This window comes from Cryptomeria japonica, chromosome 3 (assembly GCF_030272615.1).
Source record: "Cryptomeria japonica chromosome 3, Sugi_1.0, whole genome shotgun sequence".
NCBI lineage: Eukaryota > Viridiplantae > Streptophyta > Pinopsida > Cupressales > Cupressaceae > Cryptomeria > Cryptomeria japonica.
The window spans coordinates 703,945,376-703,950,215 of record NC_081407.1 but is presented as its reverse complement, the minus strand read 5'-3'; the positions used below and the strand labels follow the sequence as shown (position 1 = coordinate 703,950,215).

The 4,840-nt window shown below is 34.1% G+C and overlaps 1 protein-coding gene across 1 annotated transcript; it reads left to right on the top strand.

Moving 5' to 3' along the window:
- The first annotated feature begins 2,912 nt into the window (after positions 1 to 2,912).
- On the top strand, positions 2,913 to 4,566 carry LOC131066985 (putative 12-oxophytodienoate reductase 11). The gene is made up of 5 exons (XM_059217940.1): positions 2,913 to 3,031; positions 3,128 to 3,268; positions 3,360 to 3,490; positions 3,582 to 3,761; positions 3,848 to 4,566. The coding sequence occupies exons 1-5, from the start codon at positions 2,958 to 2,960 to the stop codon at positions 4,432 to 4,434; spliced, it is 1,113 nt and encodes a 370-aa protein (XP_059073923.1). The 5' UTR covers positions 2,913 to 2,957; the 3' UTR covers positions 4,435 to 4,566.
- The last annotated feature ends 274 nt before the right edge of the window (positions 4,567 to 4,840 follow it).

Genomic DNA, 4,840 nt, shown 5'->3' with positions numbered 1-4,840 from the left:
ATTAGAAATAGAATAGTTATGATAGTACAAGAGTGTATTACTAGCCCTAGAAATGTTAAGTGGTCTTGATATTAGATGTATTTTGATTTTTAATTTAATTAATTATGTCGAAGGCGTTTCTTTATTTGAAATGAAAGAATTGATTTTACAATCTAAGGGTCCATAACATAACATAAGGATGCAAGACGATCACAGTATTTTGGACCATTGGATCTTGTCATATTTTTGGTTCACCGCTGGCAACTTGCTATGCCTAACAGTAATATCTTGTCATATTTTTGGTTTGCTGCTGGCAACTTGCTGTGCCTGACCGTCTATCTTCTCGTTTACGTTTCCTTGAAATATGCATTACCTACATGCGTGTGAATGTTGTCTACAGTCATAGGATCTTTTTTCGCCAGTTCTTTTACTTTGATGTCTATTCGCATTTTTCAAGCAGAAGCGTAATGGATCAAAGGAAAAATGCATTTCTTCCCGTCATCAAAACAAAGTCAAATCCAAAGTGTGATTCCCCCTATTTACAAATTACTAACAAGCACGTTGAATAGTTTTTCACCTTTTTATTATAATGTTAATTTAGTTTTCATGTATGATTTGAATTTTATATAATTTTATTTTTTTATTTATTATTAACTTCAAAAATTAGTTTTACTTTTTATTTATCAATGTAATAAATTTATTATTTATAATTATTGTTTAAATTATTATTTATTAATATTTAGATTTTGATATATTTTAATTTTGTATTTAATTTATTTAATTTTAATTTTTAATTTAGATCTAAATTTTCAATTTAATTTAATTTAAAAAATACTAATTTAATAAAATAAATCTTTATTATTATTATTTTTATTAATAATTTTTTTAATATTATTAAATTTTGTTATATTTGAATTTTGAATTAAGATTGAAGTGTGAAATTAATTTTAATAATATATGTTTTTTAATGAAATTACAAATAATAAATAAATGTTATTAAAATTTTAATTTAATCATTCTTATTCCCTTCATCTCTCTTTGTCTCTTCTAATTTGAAAGCAGATAGACTTTACACCACATTATCTATCCATCATTTTGGATGTCTATTTGACAATGTTTGATATTGAATTAAGACCTTTTCACATGATTGCAATGAAATTTGGGTGGCATTGTCACTTAATTCTTGCAAGGAAGCCTATCTCGGTTGAACTATCATGTGTTCCACATAGATAAGTAGTGGATTTCAAATTTCGTTTATATATTTTATGTCGAGCACTAAAAGAAATGGCCTTATCAAGATCAATAAACTTAATCTTTTTCAACATCAATCAAATATGCTTACTTGTATTCTCCTATTAACTATGATTTGTTTGCAAAAAGAGTGGTACAGACATAACATTGACAAATATATCAATGTCTTGACAAGTAGAAAACAATTAGTGAAAAAAAGTACGTAAAAAATATAATAGCAAAAATAACCAATGAATAATGATCCAACAACTTTAGACATAGTAATCATCTTGCACATCTCTCCTTAAACATGTACCACCAATTTGTGTTGTCAATTGATTTGATTAGTATAGTGAATGCAATACATTCCAATATAAGGATGTTGTGGTAAAAATTTACTCTCTCTCTCTCTCTCTCTCTCTCTCTCTCTCTCTCCCCACCCCTCTATATCTTCTTATATCTCTATCTCTATAACTCTATCTCACTATTTATATCTAGATCTATATCTTTCCTTCTCTCCCTTCCTCTATATATCTTTATCTCTCACTCTTTGTCTCCCTATTTCTATCTACTTTACCTATCCCTCTACCTCTATCTATTTGTTTCCCTCTTCCTCTCTTCTATCATCATCTCTACCTCTTTCTTCCTTTGTCTACTTCTATCTGTAGATGTGCCGCCCCCCCCCCCCCCCCCCCCCCTCTCTCTCTCTCTATATATATATATATATATGCCTCTCTACCTCTCCATATTTTTTCATTCACCTCTCTCTCTCTCTCTCTCTCTCTCTCTCTCTCTCTCTCTCTCTCTCTATATATATATATATATATATATATATATAAAGTTTTATTTTAGTCGTGTTTGAATCCATGTAAGTGGATCTACATAGTTGTAGTGAAATTATCACTTGTCCATTGAGACCTTTGTTGCATAAAAAAAATATACTAGATTTTCTATCAATTGATCACACGTACTACACAAATATATGATAAAAAAATAGACTAAATTTTTTCCCAATTGACATTCCACACCTCTTCGGCGTACCCATTGCACACCAAGGTGCAATTGCTAGTAAATACAAAATAATTCGCTGATGTCAATGGACATTTGGTCTACTGGAACTCGTGGGCTTCATGCCCTTGCTGGGCTATCGTGCTTGGAGGTTGGGACTTCCATAAATAAATAAAAAATTGTCTGATCAGATGCAATTTGATATCTGCATAGACAATTTCAGTAAAAAGAAACCCAAATATTAATTTATTTTTATTGTGACGTGATATAAATGATCATCAGTCCTAAATTCAGTTTTAGCATTCTTTAATATATAACCTGTGTGTCATTACACCAACATTTGATACATGTGCTAATTAACTTTAAATATGCACCAACCTATTCACGTGTACTCAAATGTGGACGGCAATTCTCTTCCTTCCACGTTGTCGGACTCTCACAATTTGAAAACTTCATAAATTTTTGGAGTTTGTGCCGAAATCGAACTCAAACTTTGAAAAGTCGGCGAAATGACTAAATACAATGTATTGGATTCACAAAAAAATGACGGTCAACAATTCCCCTGTATGACTATGCAAATGTACGTATGTACTGACGTTTGCATGAGCTTTGACTTTGACTCCACACCACGCCTGGGCCTCCCTTACCTATATATATATCTAATAATTTCAATGCCTTCTCACCCAAATTTCAGATCCTTTTCGTTCCCAAACATTTTAGCCTCCACTTCTACAAGCACCATGTCTGGAACTAAGCCCACCTCAGCTCCGCTTTTAACACCCTACCAAATGGGTCCTTTCAATTTGGCTCACAGGTATCTCTTCTTCAAATCAAAATTGATCTTTTACTCAACAAGGACCATCAAGATTGATTTTTTTCTCTAACAATTTTCTGTTTCTTTTGGTTTCAGAGTGGTTTTGGCTCCTCTTACCAGGCAAAGATCCTACAGCAACATTCCTCAACCGCATGCAATTTTGTACTACTCTCAGAGAACAACCCGTGGGGGCTTGTTGATCGCCGAGGCAACAGGGGTCTCTGATACTGCTCAAGGGTGGGTCAGGACTCCACTTACCTTCATTTCAATTTTTCCTTGCTCCAAACTTCTGAATGTTTACTGATATATAATTCTCTTCAAATTGCAGGCATGTAGATGCGCCTGGAATATGGACACAGGAGCAGGTTGAAGCCTGGAAGCCCATTGTGAAGGCTGTGCATGATAAAGGGGGGATTTTCTTCTGCCAAATATGGCATACCGGAAGAGTTTCTCATGTGGGTCAGTATTTCCATGCTTTCCCCTGTTTTTTTCAATTTGGTGGTTGTCATGCAAATCAAACAGTATATGTATAATATGTATTGCAATGCAGATTATCAGCCTAATGGCCAATCTACAGTTTCATCCACAAGCAAACCAATATCTGGAAAGATCCCTTTAACGAATCGAAAAGATGTGGCAGACTTCTCTCGTCCTCGGCCTTTGAAAACAGAGGAAATTCCTATAATTGTTGCAGATTTTCGCAATGCTGCCAGAAATGCTATTGATGCAGGTATGTTTTTATTCTTATCTGTGGCTATGCTGATTTGAAGAAGAGAATGTTCCTTTTGTTGATATAATCACTACTTTTTCGAACAGGTTTCGACGGTGTTGAAATCCATGGGGCTCATGGGTACCTTGTCGACCAGTTCATGAAAGACAGCGTGAACGATCGAACCGATCGCTATGGCGGAACATTGGAGAACCGTTGCAGATTTGCTCTTGAAGTTGTGGAAGCAGTGGTGGATGAAATCGGAGCAGAGCATGTGGGAATTCGACTTTCTCCATTTTCTGCTCATTCTGAAGCTTATGACTCAAATCCGGAGGCGCTGGGGCTTTACATGGCGGAGGCTCTGAATAAATACAACATTTTATATGCACATTTCGTTGAGCCCAGGATTGTTAATTCGCAGACAACGATAGCGAGTGAAAAGAGCCTTATTCCGTTCAGGAAAGCATTCAAGGGAACATTTTTGGCTGCAGGGGGGTATGATCGGGATGGTGGTAACGAAGTTGTTTCCAGTGGCAAAACAGATTTAGTGGTTTATGGGCGACTGTTTCTGGCAAATCCAGATCTGCCAAAAAGATTTGAGTTGAATGCGCCCCTCAATAAATACCACAGAGAAACATTTTATACTTCCGATCCCGTCGTTGGATACACAGATTATCCATTCCTCGAGTCTTGAATTCGTTTCTCCCAATGTAATAATGCTTTTTCCAGAAATTTGCAAGCCGAAGGAATTCTCATCAAAATTGCACGGTATTTATCTTATGTTTACAGATCGATCGATTTTCAACACAATTAAATATAATAATAAGCTTGTATTAGCAAATTATTTCAAGGGATGGTTGTTGTTTCTAGAGTCGATTGGGTGAATTTTTCTTTTTATTAATGATCCATCATCAAGATCACTTTTTTATTCTATTAGATTTGAGTCACTCAGTTATTGAGATATGTAATTTTATTATACTTAAAATATGAGGGAAAATAGAGGTGACATATTTAAAGTAAATAATGTTATTTCATTTATGATAAATAATTATATGTTGTGATATAATCTATGAAATATTTGGTATGTTTTTGTGCAATAT